General features: G+C 33.4%; 1 protein-coding gene across 2 annotated transcripts; it reads left to right on the forward strand.

Annotated features, from left to right (window-relative positions):
* Positions 1 to 269: 269 nt before the first annotated feature.
* Positions 270 to 20,420, forward strand: LOC110465150. Of its 2 annotated transcripts, none has more exons than XM_021520770.1 (6): positions 270 to 329; positions 9,843 to 9,885; positions 11,255 to 11,409; positions 13,681 to 13,728; positions 17,525 to 17,618; positions 19,125 to 20,420. In XM_021520770.1, the coding sequence occupies exons 1-6, from the start codon at positions 273 to 275 to the stop codon at positions 19,385 to 19,387; spliced, it is 660 nt and encodes a 219-aa protein (XP_021376445.1). In that variant the 5' UTR covers positions 270 to 272; the 3' UTR covers positions 19,388 to 20,420. The 2 variants fall into 2 exon arrangements, with proteins under 2 accessions (XP_021376445.1, XP_021376444.1); XM_021520769.1 differs by lacking the exon at positions 270 to 329 and adding an exon at positions 6,146 to 6,396.
* Positions 20,421 to 20,433: the final 13 nt, after the last annotated feature.

Below are 20,433 nucleotides of genomic sequence, written 5' to 3' on the forward strand. Positions count from 1 at the left end.
ATGTAAGAGCAGTGTCTGTCATTATAGACACCAGTGCTGTGTTTCCTCACCAAGATGGTATATACATTGAACCATCAACTACAGCAGAGAAAAACACATCAGTCAGTCGTTCCTCCTCAAGATATTAAGAACAAAGCATAATTATTTGCAAAGGAGAACGTACCGTCAGTCAAGGCTTTTTCCTCCCCATGACATATCACCATCTACTACAGAGGAGAAAGTACCACCAGTCAGTGGTTTTCCCCAGCCTATTTATAGAACACCTTTGAGCGATGAACCAGTCCTTCAGCAGTGTGGACAAGGCTCGTGCGTTTTTGTCCCGTGTGGATGTAAGTATTTTGGTAAACACATATCTCATGTTATCTTTTAATAAAACGTTTAACCTGATAAGTGAAACGTAAACAAATTCTTTCAGCTGATACATTGAAACGTAAATATGCCATGTCTCCCTTACATTTCATCGCTAGAGTTTCCTCTCTCACATTTTTTAATTTGCACTTCAATCTTACATTCTATTCAATCGTCTTCAGAAACCAGCCACATAGCCTTCCATTAATGTAAACTTGTACCATTTCTTTACTCATCGTTAAGTTGTTACTTTATTTCTTCGATATTCTCGTTCTACCAAATAAGACTGTGATTATATAGCAATAACATTTAGTTAATTGAATTTATGATATTCAATTAATTGTCAAATATGCAACCCCGTCAGTCTAAAGCTCATTTATTAAACCACCTAGTTACACGAGTGCTTTGATGGCTCATTCCATTGTCAAAATCTGAATCAACAATGCTTTTATCAAAGGTTACGCCATATTGAAGCACTGCGTCATGTTTTGTACCTTGTTATTTTATTTTTTACCTACGTGGCTACATTATTGTATGATCGATGTATTTCCTTTTTGATAAGAAGGAAGACCCTCCCATCCTTCTCAGCTGATGTTTACATATCCCTGTTGATTCACCAAGGCATTTTCCTTATACCCTTAACAGGTTAACAGGTATGACTGAGGAAGGTGGGCTGGCTTCCTTCATAATGATGCACCAGCTGTTAGATACATTTAGGATAAGCTGCCTATATCGTATTGGCACTGAATGTTCACTCATACTGTAGATATTCATTGATGTGTCTTCAACTTACCTTGTTAGTTTACTGTGCAAATAAAGTATTATTATTATTTTATACCCCCTATTCGAATTGACTTGACGAACAATGCATATTGTCCGGATTAGTAATCAATTGTACGATTTGTTTACCTGTATGTTTCACCTATTCATTTTGTATGAATTATTTTTCTGAAAGGTCATGCAATCTGCTTGGCTACGTGATGACACCCTTTAAATTATAAAACATACGTGGCAGCTGAAAGGGATGTCATATAATCGAACAAATTGGTTGATATTATCATGCAGTTTTCAGTATATTACAATCAATATCATAAAACAGATGTCTGCCGCTGTTAAATGCAAGGTAAAGTTCGTCAGACAATACATCGATCCCACACCATCAACTTAATGGTACGGTAACAAATGTTAAACCTGCAATATTTTCCCAAATTATTGAATTTAAAGGCACTACATCCTTTAATAAAGTTACACATGAAACACTCTCTATTTCCTTTCTTCACAAGTCAACGCCTGTTCATTCTTTACTTCCTCACTTTTTTTTTCACTGTCATGCAAACCCTCCTCTTTATCATTTATAGAAATGAATTCAGGGTCTGTTAATTATAGTTAGCACTGACCAGGCCCCAGTTGCTCAAACGTTGTTCAAATTTAACCAGTGTTTAGCGAAAAATCTGCTGTCAAAAAGAAACAAAGGCTTTCAGAACAGAATTATTCCTCAAAAACATATAAATCTTATTTGTCTCCACCAATCCATAGCAGTGAAATGATTACAGATGTTTTCGATGATGTTGGTTGCATATTTTTAAATATTCCCTCACTACTAGCTGAGCTATGAGCAACCGGGTTGGTCCCTGGATTGCTATTCGTTCCGTGCCCTGGTCATATTACCGATTTCGTATTAATGGATTTCATACGTTGCTGACGGTGGATCATTTTTCGTGGAATTTGTTATTTCCGCGTTCATAATAACTGTGAATGCCAACTAAAAACAATTCAATGGTTAAATGTTAAATGCAACGAAAATAACTAACTCTACTTTGACATATAATACCACTAGGAAAAGTCGAATTAACCTCCAAACTCGGACCCGATCCAAAAATGCACGGACACATATTTTTCTTAAAGAATGTTACATGTAATTATGAGTTATCAAGGCCTGTGTGGTGTCAGGTTGAACGGGATTTACTTGTGACCATTTTGTAGCATACTCCATTTATAAAGGCAATCGTCAACAAACACCCACCAATCTGCGTTTAAGAAACAACTTCGACAGGTGCTCAATCATAATTAAAACGTTGTAAACATTTTTGTTGTTGTTGGTATGACGTAAGATTTTAAGTGAGACGCTTAACGGTATGTGATATGGAGATAGACCTGTTTACATGATATGATGCACGCACTCGTCAGATACTAGCATTGGCAATCAGCTGTGGAGACTGTTATCGACGATATGTTGGACGTGGGCTCGTGTGAAGACATTGCAAAAATGCGCTGAATTATTTAGATCCATAGGGAAACGAACAGCAACAGCTTTGTAAGGTATACGAGATGATCGTATCAATTGATATAACCGCATAACATTACAATGCCATTTAATCAAGAGTTAAATGCATCTGTCCGTCAATGACTTTCCAACCAACTTCCTCTCGCACAAATATATAATGTATAGCCAAACCTAACCAGATGAAAAACATGAATCACAAGAGAATGATCATGTACATATTTTGAGGGTGTCAGCCGTATGGAAGTTGATATTACGTGTATTAAACAATTGTTGACTAGTGTTGGTTAGTATTAGTAACAGGAGGCGACAGCAACACCTCAAGCCGAAAACATATATCGAATTGTTGTTCATAGATTTTCTTATAGGTAAAAGATGTTTTCAGATATTGAGATGACTATAAACAAATATTAATATAACTTCTTTTAAAAAATCTTGGGAAACATTCTAAAGCACATTGATACAATCACATACATCATATGTAAAGCATGTGTCCCTTGTGTGACCAATTTGTGACGTCACAATTGAAAACGCGTCTAAACGTCGTTTGTATTGTAACCACCTGAAGATAATTAAATTGTTGTACAAGCTTACCCTGATTTAATTAAAACTACGTTGCACTTTTCTTTTGTTCTGCACCTTCCAAATATGACCTTAGTTTCTATAGATACAGATAGCCTTCCTTAAAGTCAAATTCTACATCTTTGGATGGAATACATATATCCTATATACCTACATAGGAATAGACTATCAATTCTGTTATATTTACATTCTGTATGCTTAGACCCATTGGCAAAAATTACATTCATAAATGCATAACACAGGTGTTCATAGAATCTCAGCACGTGGGAACTGATAGTAACCTGATCACACTGCGTAGTAATACACTACAAAAACTACTCACTCGGAACGACCGAACTAGATGCTTAATTCTTACATCTTAAAATATTATTGAACTGTGCTTTGTGAAATATCCACGTATTCACGTGTCCTGTGCTACAAATAAACATTGAATATGGAACTACATTTTGTTGTGTTATTGTTGTTGACGGTTGCTAAGATCTCTCACGATAGTGTCACATTTCCCCGCGAAAAAACACTGTTCTCGCCACTGCGTTGCACCCGTGTATAAGCAGGAACAAACCCTGTTTATTTGTTTTATTCGTTGTTATATCGATCCACTGAAAGGATTCGTCAATGTAAATATAAGGAATGATATTTATTTTTTCAACATTTATGAGGTCATAACAACAATGGGTTTTTGGACATATTTTACATGAATCGCTAACGCGATTCATTCAATATGTCCATAAACCCATTGTTGTTATGACCTCATAAATGTTGAAAAAATAAAAATCATTCCTTAAATAATAACATTCTGTATGCTTAGACCCATTGACAAAAATTACATTCATAAATGCATAACACAGGTGTTCATAGAATCTCAGCACGTGGGAACTGATAGTAACCTGATCACACTGCGTAGTAATACACTACAAAAACTACTCACTCGGAACGACCGACCTAGATGCTTAATTCTTACATCTTAAAATATTATTGAACTGTGCTTTGTGAAATATCCACGTATTCACGTGTCCTGTGCTACAAATAAACATTGAATATGGAACTACATTTTGTTGTGTTATTGTTGTTGACGGTTGCTAAGATCTCTCACGATAGTGTCACATTTCCCCGCGAAAAAACACTGTTCTCGCCACTGCGTTGCACCCGTGTATAAGCAGGAACAAACCCTGTTTATTTGTTTTATTCGTTGTTATATCGATCCACTGAAATGATTCGTCAATGTAAATATAAGGAATGATATTTATTTTTTCAACATTTATGAGGTCATAACAACAATGGGTTTTTGGACATATTTTACATGAACCGCTAACGCGATTCATTCAATATGTCCATAAACCCATTGTTGTTATGACCTCATAAATGTTGAAAAAATAAAAATCATTCCTTAAATAACGACAAGAAAAATATTTCATTGTAAAAACATAACTTAATACGCTATCTCTAATAGTATACAATCGAATGAAGCAGGAGGGAAGTCTACTACTGTTTCTACTGTTGTGGTTGTTATTGTAAAAAATATCATTCGATAACTTCTTAACCTTCAATACATTTGATATTATATTTGTGGTTGTTATATTTGTATATCGAGTTGATATCTAAGACATCTGCTAAAAGACGAATAATTCATCTTTGGATATCCGTGTTTATCAGAGCGGGAAAAAACAACGACATTCGATGTCAGCACTGTTCAACTCTTGACCGACACTCTAATCAACCACGCTCTACGTATTCACTGACGTCCGACCCGATTCAAGTCCCGCAAAAATATAAAAATGTGTTCGTCCTCTTTCAGCCTAGCATTGTATGATATATAAGATATATAACCTATAATCTACATGTCTCATACCTTATTTGGCCTAATGGTATTAACATTTCAGTAAACACACGATCATATTTATAGTGCAGTATCTGATAACAAAAATTATCATTATTTGCTTCATAACTAATTCCTATAATGGAAACATCTATTTCAAATTACACGTGCAATGACTAACGCACATGATTGGAGGTGTAAAGGCATTCCACAAAAAAGAAACATTAGAAGGTTTGACAGCACGTGGTTTATGAATTATCACTTGGAATGTGTTGATAATTAATAAATCAAGTTTTAAACGCCTTTTCTATATTATTATACAGTAAAACCTTAATTAAGAGGCCACCAAAGGGAGGTTTAAAAATGAATCATTCAACAGAACAGGTCTATTCACTACAAAGTGGGATACTCAACAAGGTATATTGTCACAGGCAGTCTCTAAACTGAGCTGGTCGTATGAGCAGGTTTTGGCTGTATGCCTTATTTTGTATTTTCTAAAGAGTAAAACCTTTTTATACTGCCATGATGTTAAGTCATTTTTGGCATTATAACGAGGTTTAGCGGTATATCGATGGCTACATGTAGAGGAATTGTTGACAGAAAGATAAAGATACGTTGGTATAAGTAGTAAGTGAGCTAACAAAGTAAATACGAGACTTTATTTCGAGGTTTTTCTGTGAAGGGATTTATAAATGTTTCTATTCTGCGTAAATCACACAAGTGAGTTCAGTTTATACCCCTTTCCACATCACATAGCTCCAATAAATCGTACGATCGGGATCCAACAAAGATATCATGCGGCCTATAATTGATTTATGAGAGTAACCCGCAGTACAGTAACTAGTGTATAAGGTCTGTCGGACGCAACTAAATGCTTTGTATAATAATGCTTTTAAAAAGCTTTTACCATGACATCATCGACATTTAACATTTATGATCGTACTGATTGTGGTTCTAAATAATTGATGTATTTTCCCTATGTACAAATGCAGTTAATACTACAAACAATTATTTTTTTCTCGTTCTCTCTGATGTGAAACGAGGTAACTTGACTTTCAAATGATATATGAGGCGCATGTGCATTGGCATGATTAAAACAGTTTGTGATAGTCTTACAACATTAACGTTGGTTGGATATAAATAGGTGCCGCTATAGTAGCATGGCTCAAACGCGTAGTGTATGCGATATGAATTCGGTCAGAAACTGTTTACAGAGCACATGGGTGTGTGTACATCCGTGTGACACAGATCATGCTGTTTCACGAAGGAGGATTTGATAAATGATACAATGTTTTTGTTAGGTTATTTCGCACTATTGTTTATCATGGATGCGAGTAGTTTAGAACCAGGCAGGGATTGTCAAAATACTGTAAGTATGGCCAACATTTTAACGGGGTATATTTACAGTTTAAATTGCGTGTTACCTATGCGTCTTGTTTTGTTTATCACCAGGCGTCTGGTCCAATGTCTGTTTGTCTAACAGGATATGATCTATCAATCTGTTCTTTCTGTTTTTCTATCCGTACGTTGTTTCCCTATAAATATACTTAATGGTCATTTAAACAAAATTGATTACTCAATTTAATATTCAACATCTAGCCAATATACATCTAAATCTTGGGAAATTATTGTAAAATATCTTCAAAGCAATTTCTGAAAATGTCTTACAAAAAAACATATCACAGCAATGTTTCTGTTGTCAATATTTATATCTGCCAGGCGATGTGTTATCATTGATGTTTATAGGGTTATAAACGCATTTTATTTGTTAATTTATTTGATATAACCCGATTTCTTTGGATTTTGATACGCTTCAATATCATATCATTGTACGTTTAAACATGAACAGATACTTCAGTATTTATTTGTGTAAACAAGGGATATGTGGAGATCATGATGCTACGATCTCATTCCACGTGTAGGGTTTATTAACCAAAACCCTTATACAAAGTCAAACTTGTATAAACGACCACCACGCCGGGAAGCTAAAAAGTGGTCCCTTAACACAGGTTGACTTTTGACTTTTGATACGGGTTAGATTGAACATTCACTACAATGGGGAACATTTAAACTGATTCCTTAACACAGTGGTATTTAAATAGAGATGGTCGTATGAGCAAGTTTGACTTAATACATTTTTTTTTTGTGAAAAAGTGAACTTTTTCCCAAGATCAACGGAAACCCATATTAATTATTTCTTTAAAAGAACATGTGTATGTTATTAATTAGTACAAGTAACATGTTATTATTGTGAGTTGTCGCTATGTTATATTAGTTACAAAAGGTACATTATATAAGTAGAATGAAAAGATTGTGGTAGTGGTGACCCTCCCTAGGGTAGTAAATGATTGACGTGACACAAATGTCGAAGAAAATACACGCTGTGTATCTGGTGGGTTTGTGTACTGAAAACGTGCGATAGCAGTTATAACGTTATGTAACTATATACATGTAACTGAAGGATCAGATAAGAATATTCTATTTTTGGAAAAAGAATTTTACCTATGTTTTCTTTTTCGTTTGTTTTTATCAGACTGGTAACAATCCAAAGCCTGTATTAAGATAATATCACATCCGGAAACATGTCTGAACATGGATTCGAACCTACACTGTTCACATTTTCTGGTCACAAGCTAACTGCGTTACACATTAGGCTACATCGGACATAGACAAAAGGGAAATACAAACTGCTTTAACCCAAGAAACATCTGTCGCTGTTTTAAAAACTTGATCGACCCAGTTTTTCATTATTTTGAGCACTTTCCCAAAGGAGGACCACTTTTCCGTCATACGATTTGTTTTTGCATATTACATCACGGAATCAAAATGTTTATTCAAAAGTTGGTCCTCGGATGGGAAAGTATTAAAAGTATTTTTTTTTAAATCTGGGAAACTCCTTCACTTTCATAGATATAGTGAATATGGCTATATTTGCAGTATTATATTAACAATACCGAATATCTCAATAGTTCAAAAATTCATATTCAATTGGTTTTATATCTATTCCATGCATTTTTGCTACTAAAGATTATTAACTCATCAATATTTTTTTCCGTTTTCAAAAATGCCGAGGCAGTTTTCCTCCGTACCTCTTTAAAAGATGGTCTCTTAATGAAGGTTGTATTTTAATACAAGTTCAAATTACAATGAAATCACTACTGTGGGAGTATTAAAAGTGGTCTCTTAACATAGGTGGTATCTAAGTCGGAGGTGATCTTAACTAATAGGTGAAAATAAAGATCACAGAGGAGCAATACTTTAACATGGAATTTATTTCTAGCATAAAAATAACGTTGAATGTGTAATGTTTAGATACATTATTTTTATATAATTGGAAACAGGAAGTGGTTCCTTAACTGGGACTTGCGCTTAATGAAAAAAGATATAATATAACCTCAACAAAACTATTTTCATTGCTGGTGTGAGTCATGTTTCCAACTTCTTGATGGCTAAACGGATTTACTAGCATCGTTATTAACTGAACAGCTTGATGCAATGCAGTATATTATGAATTAGTGATTGACAAATGAGATGTAGTATATGATCAATTAGTGATTGACAAATGAGATGTAGTATATTATCAATTAGTGATTGACAAATGCGATGTAGTACATTATTAACTAGTGATCGACAAATGCGATGTAGTATATTATCAATTAGTGATTGACAAATGAGATGTAGTATATTATCAATTAGTGATTGACAAATGAGATGTAGTATATTATCAATTAGTGATTGACAAATGCGATGTTGTATATTATCAATAAGTGATTGACAAATGAGATGTAGTATATTATCAATTAGTGATTGACAAATGCGATGTAGTATATTATCAATTAGTGTTTGACAAATGAGATGAAGTCTATTATCAATTAGTGGTTGACAAATGCGATGAAGTATATGATCAATTAGTGACTGACAAATGAGATGTTGTATATTATCAATAAGTGATTGACAAATGCGAGGTAATATATTATCAATTAGTGCTTGACAAATGAGATGAAGTATATTCTCAAATAGTGATTGACAAATGCGATGAAGTATATAATCAATTAGTGATTGACAAATCAGATGTAGTATATTACCAATTAGTGATTGACACATGAGATGTAGTATATAATCAATTAGTGATTGACAAATGAGATGTAGTATATTATCAATTAGTGATAGACAAATGAGATGTAGTATATGATCAATTAGTGATTGACAAATGAGATGTAGTATATTATCAATTAGTGATTGACAAATGCGATGATCAAGTATATTATCAATTAGTGATTGACAAATGAGATGTACAAAATGTAGTATATTATCAATTAGTGATTGACAAATGCGATCAAGTATGTTATCACTTAGTGATTGAGAAATGAGATGTAGTATATTATCAATTAGTGATTGACAAATGAGATGTAGTATATTATCAATTAGTGATTGACAAATGCGATGTAGTATATTATCAATTAGTGATTGACAAATGAGATGTTGTATATTATCAATTAGTGATTGACAAATGAGATGCAGTATATTATCAATTAGTGATTGACAAATGCGATGTTGTATATTATCAATTAGTGATTGACAAATGAGATGTAGTATATTATCAATTAGTGATTGACAAATGAGATGTAGCATATTATCAATTAGTGATTGACAAATTAAATGTAGTATATTATCAATTAGTGATTGACAAATGAGATATAGTTGCTTTACGAAATGAGGCCTGATTGTTGCCTTTCAGATATACACGTATGCCTTGTTTTGTTTTAGAATTGTACCATGTTTTTGTAATAGTCTAATAGTAATATCTCGTTTCAGTCCCGAGTGTGTGATCAGAGTTCCACGCCGTGTACATGTCAAGGTAAGTATCAATATTTCTTACCACGTTTCGGTCAAGTTACCAAACAGATACTTACATGTACCTCCCAAATACTTATTTCACATTTCAAACATGACACAGGTTTATTAGTTAACTACTAGTAATTACTTCAAATAATGATGTCACAATTGAAGCACAACAAAGGATTTTAGTGAACGAAATAACTCGAATACTAATGTCATAATTCAAACACGTCACAGATTCAACAGTTAGCTGACTACCTCTCAAATACTGATGTCACAATTAAAAATTGAAAAACGACACAGGTTTAATCAATAGTGAACAAATGTCCTTCAAATACTGATGTCACAATTAAATTAAAACAGGACAAAGTTTTAATCAATAGTGAACTGATTTACTTCAAAAACTGATGACACAATTAAAACACGACACAAGTTTGATCAAGAGTTAACTAATTTACTTCAAGAACTGATGACACAATTCAAACACGACAATGTGTAATAACTAATTAACTGATTACTTTAAATACGGATGTGTAATTTCAAACACAACAAAGGTTTAAAAGTTAACAGTGTAATTACCTCAAATACTTATGTCACAATCCAAACACGCCATGGGTTTAGTATATAGTTAACTAATTACCCCAAAATATTGATGTCATAATAATTCAAATGCGACAAAGGTTTAATAGTAAACTGATTACCGCAAATACTGACGCCGTAATTCAAACACGACGCAGGAGATATTGATATGACATAATTATCATGTTTCTACGTTTTATTCTTTCAGACATGACTAAGAACTATTGCCACTCTGTGATGTATGATAAAGTGGTTCCACTATTTCTATTGAAGCATTTCTCTTATTTTTATATTATAATATATAAAGAAAGCCCAGAAATATGACTCATTCTTCAAATATTATCACGTACTAGTATCATAAACCTTTTAATCAAACCTTGAAATGATAGTCATAATTTAAACAAATGCTTGTAGTAGATTCACTTTGATAAATAATTGATACCACAAACAAAACATAGAAATTATACATGCATCACAAATGTACGTGCATATCTTTAAGTTCAAGTTCTATATTACCTTGAGTCTTTAGACTCATTTATTTCAAATGTGAGATATTAACAATATCTACATAGAATACAATACAATACAATACCAGCACTATACAAATAGTACGGGGAGTGTATCTAATTAAGTTAATCTATGTACACGTATCATGTTTACTCAATTTTATAACAAGTGTTAAACTTAATTCCAAAATTCCTTTCATTTACTAAAATCATAATCAGTATACTTAAATTTGTTTATTCGTTTTGATAGATGGTCTATTGGCATACTTTTTTTTTATTATTCAATTTAAATCAATGTTACAGAATACGAAAACATGGCCACGCTATGTTTCTTTGTCAACACGACCAGTAAACAGTTTATTGTGGAGATCAACTCAGCGGAACAGGCCGATTTCCTTATCCGGGTTGTTCAACACCAACCGATGCAATCTACTGTTTTGAGATTTGAAACAAAACCGGTAAGTTATAATTTTTTTAGCAGCAAGTTCGAAATGTTATCTTGATGCATGGATGGCTGTTCGTTCTGTTTCATTTATAAGCGTTTTATCTATTTAAGTGTTTTTGTATTTAGTGTGCTACGTCGAAATGTGTTTACATAGCTTATACATTTGTATGATACATAACGACATGTGTGAAACCTCTATCGGCCTGGCGTTTCTAACTACGGCAAGTACACCTGATGAGGTTTTCACAAATGAAATTTGAAAAAGAAATTGCTAAAATAGGAATTTAATACTAAAATGGAATAGCATTATTATATTCCTGATTTGGATGATTCAGCCGACAACAGTGAGGCAACTTTATGGGTACATGATAAAATACATCAGCAGGAATATGCCACGCTTACAACTAGTGTTTACCTTAGAATCGAATAAACCCCATTACCACAAATATATTTCTCCTCCTCAATATAACTCAAATAATAGTGTGTATTATAAATACTATGAAAATAAATAAATAAATTATCAATAACAAAAAGTGTAAGAATTGACACACAATATATAAAATAAATAATAGCGCAAATGTCATTGAAAAATATTTTTGAATTTCAGTAAAAATAATAAGCATAATATATTTCAAACAAGACATTTTTGTTTTGAACGTGATAGAAAAAAATATATATATTCAGACGTGGGGAAAACTGATGGCATATAAAAACGACAGAGGTGGACTAACAAATGGCTGAAATCCAAATATATGGTGGATATCTCGATTAAGGTCAATTTTTCTCCCAGACTTCACAGGTACATTTCCTTTTTTGGTAGGGAAAATATGAACTTGTCTTAATATACCTCGATCAAAACAGCTGCCACGCGCTATTACGTCACAGACAACGTACTTCTTTCAACATGACATGTGACCCTGTGCACTTTTAGCAAAACCAATTACATCATCACTTTTTACACACATGTATAATAAACATGTAAACAAACACTGTATAATGGCAAGCTCAGCATTCCGAGAGTTCAAGATGGGCGAATGTGTTGCCGTAGGGAAAATTAGCAAAAATGTTACGTAAAAACTGCTGTCTTGCACGAAATGATAATCTACATGACTAGATATACCGTTTAAACATTTATTTATATTTACATTCTGTGTTACATTTGCCTATGTCGTTAGTAAACCAAATTCCAATATATGAGACTGTATACTGCAATTTACAGTGATTCGGTCAGTGTAGGAACATACATGGCCACCAGATACTTTCGGTATCAATAGGACTATAGTCAGAGAACTTTCTGGGTTCGTTAGAATTTAGCAATATAGGTCATCGCAAAAAATAAAGCAACTTGACAAATTATGACAACATAAATTTATTATAAGATGTGTACGTAGGTACCACAAAATTATTGTAAGCGTCATGCTAGATACGAAATCAACGTCATCACACAGGGGCTCGGTTTCGAGATTTTGAGTTATGCATAACATCAGTGAATAACCACAACACTAAAATTCAGCATATATAAAACCTTGTAAAAGTCGAGGGTATCGACAAGGTTCTTCAGTGATGTCATCCATTACTCAAAATCACGAAACCGAGCCCCTGTGAACGATGTCTGCTAGCGATACTAATCTGACCGATTAGACATGGAATCTATTTCAAACGAAATGTCCTTGTGATCGTTATCACCTATTGAAAGGACCACTTTAATTAAAATATTCCGAGTATATATGCTTCTTAAAATAACGTAATATTCCAGTCAATGGAAACATAAGCGTTTCCGAGGAAACAATCAAGTCCGTTCAGCGGTGCATCACTTCCAAATACATGTAATCTATCAATGCGCAAAAACCAGCTTTAATTTAAAACAAGCAGAAGTTATGGAATTATTCAACATATACACACTCATATAAAATAAATAATAAAGTTAAGTTTGTGGTCAAACCATTGTATGTGCATGTGGTTTGCAATGACACGAGGAACTATATTATTTCTTATGGAAATGTCGGCTGTTCTGGGATTTGAACTTGCTGACGTCACTGATATGTAAAGCGGGAAATTCAAACGTATTTTGCTTCAGTTACTATACAAAACAGACTATATAAATGCAGATATAAGCATTGAACTGTTACCAGATGCAGTATACAGTCGATATGAATGCAATTTGAGTGACAGATAAACATGCATGTCGCCCTATTCTATCTGTCACCCAAATTGCATTCATATCGAATGTATACTGCATCTTTTAACATTTCAATGCTTAAATGTATGTCTTTATGTGTTTCAGAGTTCCTGTCGATTGCTGAATATACCAGAGGGAAGCTATAAAATAAAGGTATGATAATATATACACGGTTTATGAAATAAACATGCATGCAAAATGTACTTAATACAGTATCCTAATTAAATGCGTATCGACAATAAACAATATTCATAAATAATATGTCCGTACATGTCAGGTAACAGCTTTAAAAAGTAAAATATACACCGGTCGGATTACATGTCTGACAAAATCGCCGTGTTTGAAACAAGTAAGTCATACGGAGTTACTGTTCTTTAAGATTGTCTTAACAATATCATCCATCAGAAACATCTAAAACTACCGCAAACCTCGATTGAATGCCCCTCGTTTCATTTGTCACCTCGTTTATCGCAAACATATTTCAATGTCCTTTTTTCTCGTTTTTCTTAAGAATTACTACTTTATATTTTTCTCTCAACATATCACCAAAACCTTTAATCAGTGCAACATTTCTCTGGACAAAATGCTGACAGTATAATGAGGTTTTTATGTACATTAAAGTGTAATTAACAACGTTAAATAGAAATTACATATCCGTTACTTTTGATTACAGAAAAAGCAAACAAACAATAATAAAACGGACATATTGTTTATCTGATCCATCTTCCAAATGTCCGTTTTGACATAAACAATATTCTATGTCATAACTAAATGCACAATATATTCAATGCTCCTAACATGAAAGATAGTATGGTATTTCTCTTCTTTGCTTAGGACTGTGCTGAAAAATACGAATGTTCAATTATTCTTTTTTGTTGACAATATGTACATATTAGATCACAATCACGTGCCTTTACCAAGATTAGGACGCGCGCATGTACACGGAAAGAGAATGAACGCCCATTAATGTAACATACATGATTACAATAAATTAGAACTTGTGTAAATAGTACATTAGATATTGCCAAACTAAATAATCTTTGCCAATATTAATGTGTCCCGACATTAGCACAGCGTATGTCAGTAGTTTGTAAATCTCACTGATATACCTGTTCGATTAGGATGCTGGCGTATCATCTCATGGTTGGACAAATCTCACTGATATAACTGTTCTATTAGGATGCTGGCGTATCATCTCATGGTTGGTCAAATCTCACTGATATAACTGTTCGATTAGGATGCTGGCGTATCATCTCATGGTTGGTCAAATCTCACTGATATAACTGTTCTATTAGGATGCTGGCGTATCATCTCATGGTTGGTCAAATCTCACTGATATAACTGTTCTATTAGGATGCTGGCGTATCATCTCATGGTTGGAAAAATGGTTTCCGTAGCAGCAAATCTTTTTATCTGCTTATGCAAGATAGAAGAAATTTTGGTGTGATAGTTTCTTACCAATGATACATGTATAATAAAGTTTAAATATTATATGAATTACATGCAGATAAGGTAACGTCCGTTAATAATAGTGGTACTGTACATGAAGATACAGTACCGCTAATCTTCGCCCGTTTTTCTTATCAGCTAGATAAAACTGACACTCCTATTTTTCTAACATAGCTTTAGTTTATAACTTTCCGTTCATACCTCACACAGAGTGTGAAACGTGTAAAAGATTAGAGCAAAACGAATTAAACGTTATTTTCTTACGTGCTGTAAGGAATTCATTGATTTACATAGTGTCAAGCATGCCCCAAGTTAGTATTACTTCATAAGTGATTTATGAAGTCGTTTAAAAAGCAAAGTGATGTAATAGATCTTTATTAGTTACATGTAAGATGAAAACACTTTCATTGGGATAACATTACCTTTGGCCCTGTCGAGCACAAAGTATTGTGTAAACATTACCTCTGACCGAGTAGAACACATAGACGCTGTTCGTTGGTTTCTGCTCTCGTGATATCTCGTAAATTCTCTTATGTTTGATAATAACGTATACATGCTATCAACTTTGCGCGTGGCGAGATATATGTAATTAGTAGTCGGGAACAGGCTTCACACACTGATATTTACAAAAGTGAAAGTTAAAGTGAAGGTTTGTATGTTGGAAAAAAATCATGAATAAATTCTGTCACACAACAAATGCGTTTGAGAGATAAATCAATTATTTGACCCCAATGACACAACTATGTCGTCTATGGAATAAAATTATTGTCTTGAGGGTCATTATTGCCCTTATTGAGTATTTACGAAGCAAGTATAACTGTGAAGCGATCACACCTCTCAGACGTGTATAAAGAAGAAAAGTAGTATTTTTCTAAAGCGATCGGACTTTTTCAGAAGCGTTTATAGCAAAATAAAAAGTACTTTTCCGGACAAGTATATAAAATATGTTTTGACTGTACATTGTTTACCTTTATCCGGGCACATTTAAGCAGCAGCAGTATAACAAAACATGACCATTCCTTTGCGGACATATTTAAAATATCTGTATTACTCTGAAAAAAATAATCCTGTTCTTTACGGGTCAGTATTACTGCTATTCCTTTGAAATATGAAAGGTTTTTACTTCAAAGTGAACATGTTTGCAGTAATTGAAAACAAACTCCACTGTATTAAGTATCCGGACTTACGCAGTTCTGATTACTGATACCGTTTTTCATTTCCAGCAACATTAAAGAAGTTCCCAAGCGAAAATTCGTGAAGTAGTCCATGAGAGTTACATAATATTGTAAGACGCCAGCCGCACTGTGAGCTATCAGTGACGCCACTTAAGTGCCCGTAACACGTGACACGATAATATTTCCTCCCTGTCAATGATAACGTAAATGTCATTTGTCAGTTTATTAACCAATGAAAACGCTCAGTCTTTTCATCAAATATGTTAAAGTGTATATCATGTGTATCACTATTACTGACTTTATTCAAATATATCATACTTTCTCAGTTTACACCAAAAGATTGTGTTAATGATACTTTAACTGTTTAAGGATCCCTGTCCCGCTGTACTGTGATTTTTCCTTTATACAGTGTAACCTCCTGTTGACTTCCTTAAGGATCCCTCTCCCGCTGTACTGTGGTTGTTCCTTTATACAGTAACCTCCCATTAACTTCCTTAAGGATCCCTGTCCCGCTGTACTGTGAGTTTTCCTTTATACAGTAACCTCTCATTAACTTCCTTAAGGATCCCTGTCCCGCTGCACTGTGATTTTTCCTTTATACGGTAACCTCCCATTAACTTCCTTAAGGATCCCTGTCCCGCTGCACTGTGAGTTGTCCTTTATACAGTAACCTCTCATTAACTTCCTTAAGGATCCCTGTCCCGCTGCACTGTGATTTTTCCTTTATACAGTAACCTCCCATTACCTTCCTTAAGGATCCCTGTCCCGCTGCACTGTGATTTTTCCTTTTTACAGTAACCTCCCATTAATTTCCGTTTAGATTTATGTAGAGAACAGTTTTGCCAGCATAATACCAATGACCAGGTAGCTCCGTCGGATCCTTAAGTTTCTTGTCACATTCGAATGTCCATGCATAATTGGATGTTATCTGCCGGTCCAGGACCATAGGCGAACTTTTGTATAGATTGAACGTTGAGCACGATGCTATAATATTGAACATCTAGCAATATTAAAATGGATATGCCCTGGTTTGATGGGTAATCGTCCTCATTCCAAAAAGGATGGGCAGGGTAAGATTTTTTTATGATAGGGTGAATTTACATAAATATATTTAAAATAAGGAAAGAAAATCAACTTTTAAAGATAACGACTCGATGTGTTCTGTTTCAAAAGTGACTATTGATAAGAAGAAACTCAAATATTCAGAGACATTTTCCCTGACAGAAATGTCAACTGAACGTTGGCGTTACATTTCATTATCAGCCACTCACTATGTCACAGGTATGATATCAAATATCATTTGTGATCATATTTATATTTTTCAGATTGAATCGATAACAAGGAAAAACCAAGTCAAGTGTTTTTGTGGTGGTCAAATGGATGCCTGGTGTGACAGTTGTAATGTCAAAAATTTCGCAGGTAATCAGTTGTATGCACAAGATATTTCCAGTAATGATACAGTCATTGCAATAGTCCACAACCATTAAATATGTTTACATCTTCTTTAGAACATACGTAATGTTTTTTATCAGGTTTATATTATTTCATCGTATATTTAAATAAAACGATAGTTACTCCTAATATGATTTATTTTGTTATATCATGTTAAAAAGATACAGAGGATGTTTAACGGTGTTTTCAGTCATACCAAATATATTTCAAGAGTGTGCCTAATACTTTGTTATCTGCGCATTCGTAAAATATTTCAAAGTATTAGCCACACTCGTGAGATAAATTTGATATTACAGAATACATTGTTAGATATTATGTTTATTTCATTTTTCATCAAGAAATACCCAACCATGAACGCAAAGCGACACATGAAGCTGACAATACTTGATCAAGAGTTGCTGTGTTAACACTCCTGACTCTGACACATGTTCATTTGACTTGAGTTTTCCCTCAATCAAATAGTTAGAATTGCTGGTCTGCATAGTCTGCCGGCTTCCATAAAAATGACAGTTAAATTAACTGTGGAATTAAACATTGGGTTTTATCCTCAGAAATTAGTCTCCCGAATGATTGGTTTCAGATGCTTATTCTAAGTTTTATAGAAAGAATAATTTTTCAATATTCCACCTGTATAATGTGATAAAAAGTGTAACTTAACTGTAATATACTATATTGTGTCATATTATGTAAATTGTAATGTCATATTTACCTGTATTTATACGTTTTTATTTTAAACATTGTGAAAATATAACGTGATAGTTACCTGTGATATAATATATTGTGTCATATGATGTAATAATGTAACGTGATACTTACCTATAATACAAAGTTTGTGTATTACTATGTAAAACTATAACGTGATACTTACATGTTATATAATTTATTATAACATATCAAGACAAAATATAACGTGATACTAGAATTTTATAAAATATATTGTATCATTTCATGTAATAATGTAACCTGATACTTACCTGTAATACAAATTTTGTGTTTTACCATGTAATAATGTAACGTGATACTTACCTATAATACAAATTTTGTGTATTACTATGTGAAACTATAACGTGATACTTACATGTTATATAATATATTGTGTCATATTATGTAATCATGTAACGTGATACTTACCTATAATACATTTTTTTTGTATAACCATGTAATAATGTAACGTGATACTCACCTATAAAACAAATTTTGTGTTATACCATGTACAACTATAACGTGATACTTACCTGTTATATAATTTATTATAACGTATCAAGACAAAATATAACGTGATACTTACATGTTAAATAATTATTATGTTATATCATAACGTGATACTAATTTGTAATACCAATTTTATGTTTTATCACGTAAAAATAATGAAGCCGTGAAACCTACCTGTATCATATGAAATATAATATCATGTTAAAATATAACGAGATACTTACCTGCTGATATATGTTACTACTTATATATATTTTCTAGGAACCTTGACAAGTCGAACTCCGGTACTCTCATCTACAGTAGCATTAGCCCCCGGTACAAGGTTTACATCGACGCATGACCCTAACATTGTTGACTTGTCAACGCTGTCAGAAAATGGATCGGATTCTGATACTGATTCCCATCGAAGCGATCAACCGGACGATCGTGATACACACGTGGTGATTGCTGTATCTACCTGCGTCGTACTGGTCATTTCGTTGAGTTTGTTCATCTGGCAATGCAAAGGTAAACACATCAGCTAAATAAATTACACTGCATCATACATACAACGTCATGTTAGAGCATTTTCATTTCATGCTACTGTGTGTTATCATTGGGTATGCACATATAACAAAGGCCAACATAGTAACCACGCCTTTCATTTTAAAACAATACCTTAAACAGTAAAGCCGGGTTATACTGCCACTTTTTGTCCATAAAAATGTCGGCGTTATAAAGAGATTTGGCGATAAATTGAGAAAAATGTGTGAAGTGTTTCTTAAGAAAACGAGAAAAACGAGATAGCAAATTAAACCAGGCACATTATATCGAGGGTTTACTGTACCTCTCATGGTTTGGAATCAAAGGAGCACATACGGATTGTTGTTTCTTGCAAAATGGAAGCAGAATGATACCAACAATGGATATTATATCAATTTTTTATCAAACTGAAATATAATGGAATGAAACATTTTTAAGTATTACTATTCAACATTTGAACTACCGCCCAACTAGCCATGGTAATTTGCTCTTAGGCAATTTACATTGCATACATAGATATCCCATCCATAAAGTCATACAAGATATCAATCAATACAACTGGAGAACATCGCATGAGCATGAACAGCCTTTTCAAACGCAAACTACTAGTTTCATGCCACATGATCCCTCTTTTTATCTTTTTCACATTGATTTTTGGATGCTGTGTATAGCATTCATAGCGGTCCTCGCCAAGCCTGGGCAAAACAAAACCAAACAACATACTTTCTTCTTCCACGGAAGATCTTTAAATGCTGTGTTGATTATGTTATGGTATGATTAATGCTATAAAATGATGAAATACATATGAAAACGATCAATAAGTCAAGGAAAAAATGTTAAAATTTTACTAAAAGGCAAGTTGTTTCAGTGAGCATCATGAACTATATCAATCTCACATTATTACGCTTTTTGGACCAAATACTTTCTTCACAAAAAAAACAAACAACACTTTATCTCCTTCCGCGAAAGATCTGTAGATAATGTGTTCATTATTTCATGATATGATCAATGATATCATATGGTAAAATATATCTGTATAAGACCAAAA

This window comes from Mizuhopecten yessoensis, unplaced genomic scaffold (genome assembly GCF_002113885.1).
Source record: "Mizuhopecten yessoensis strain PY_sf001 unplaced genomic scaffold, ASM211388v2 scaffold11059, whole genome shotgun sequence".
Taxonomy (NCBI): Eukaryota; Metazoa; Mollusca; class Bivalvia; order Pectinida; family Pectinidae; genus Mizuhopecten; species Mizuhopecten yessoensis.

Excerpts from the sequence above, each read along its gene's own strand:
- LOC110465150 (XM_021520769.1), top strand. The coding sequence starts at position 6,316 with ATGTTTTTGTTAGGTTATTTCGCACTATTGTTTATCATGGATGCGAGT. Across the intron at positions 11,410-13,680 it reads TGAGATTTGAAACAAAACCG|AGTTCCTGTCGATTGCTGAA; the intron begins GTAAGTTATAAT and ends TATGTGTTTCAG. Across the intron at positions 13,729-17,524 it reads AGGGAAGCTATAAAATAAAG|ATTGAATCGATAACAAGGAA; the intron begins GTATGATAATAT and ends TATATTTTTCAG.